The 286-nt window shown below is 45.8% G+C and overlaps 1 protein-coding gene across 1 annotated transcript in view; it reads right to left on the bottom strand.

Annotated features, from left to right (window-relative positions):
- The window catches only part of LOC119582375 (amino acid transporter AVT1D-like), a 47,677-nt gene extending 47,573 nt beyond the window's left edge, over positions 1-104 (bottom strand). The window contains exon 1 of the mRNA XM_037930589.1: positions 45-104. Coding sequence (XP_037786517.1) covers positions 45-104 — 60 coding nt within the window. The remainder of the gene's footprint in view (positions 1-44) is intronic.
- Between the last annotated feature and the right edge of the window lie 182 nt (positions 105-286).

Raw genomic sequence — 286 nt, 5'->3', positions numbered from 1 at the left:
ATATAAGTATTCATTTTTTTATATAAGTGTACGAAAGCATTTACCTCTGAAAATGTGCCTTGCGCATTCCGCGGATACCTCCAAATGATGACAATTAGGGTCATGGTGAATCAGGCAGTGTCATGAAGCCACGATGCGTCACCTTACCTGCTGACCGTGAACTCAAATCAGGATTGCTAATAGCAGGGTAGATATCGGAAACCTCCATAGGTAGAGTCTCCAGCGTCAGCAACACTGCCAGGCGAATCTAACCGATGTCGCACGACTATTGTGCAGCGGAGAATGG

This window comes from Penaeus monodon, chromosome 15 (assembly GCF_015228065.2).
Source record: "Penaeus monodon isolate SGIC_2016 chromosome 15, NSTDA_Pmon_1, whole genome shotgun sequence".
Classification (NCBI taxonomy): domain Eukaryota; kingdom Metazoa; phylum Arthropoda; class Malacostraca; order Decapoda; family Penaeidae; genus Penaeus; species Penaeus monodon.
The sequence above is the reverse complement of the archived record's forward strand: the minus strand, read 5'-3'. Positions and strand labels throughout refer to the sequence as shown.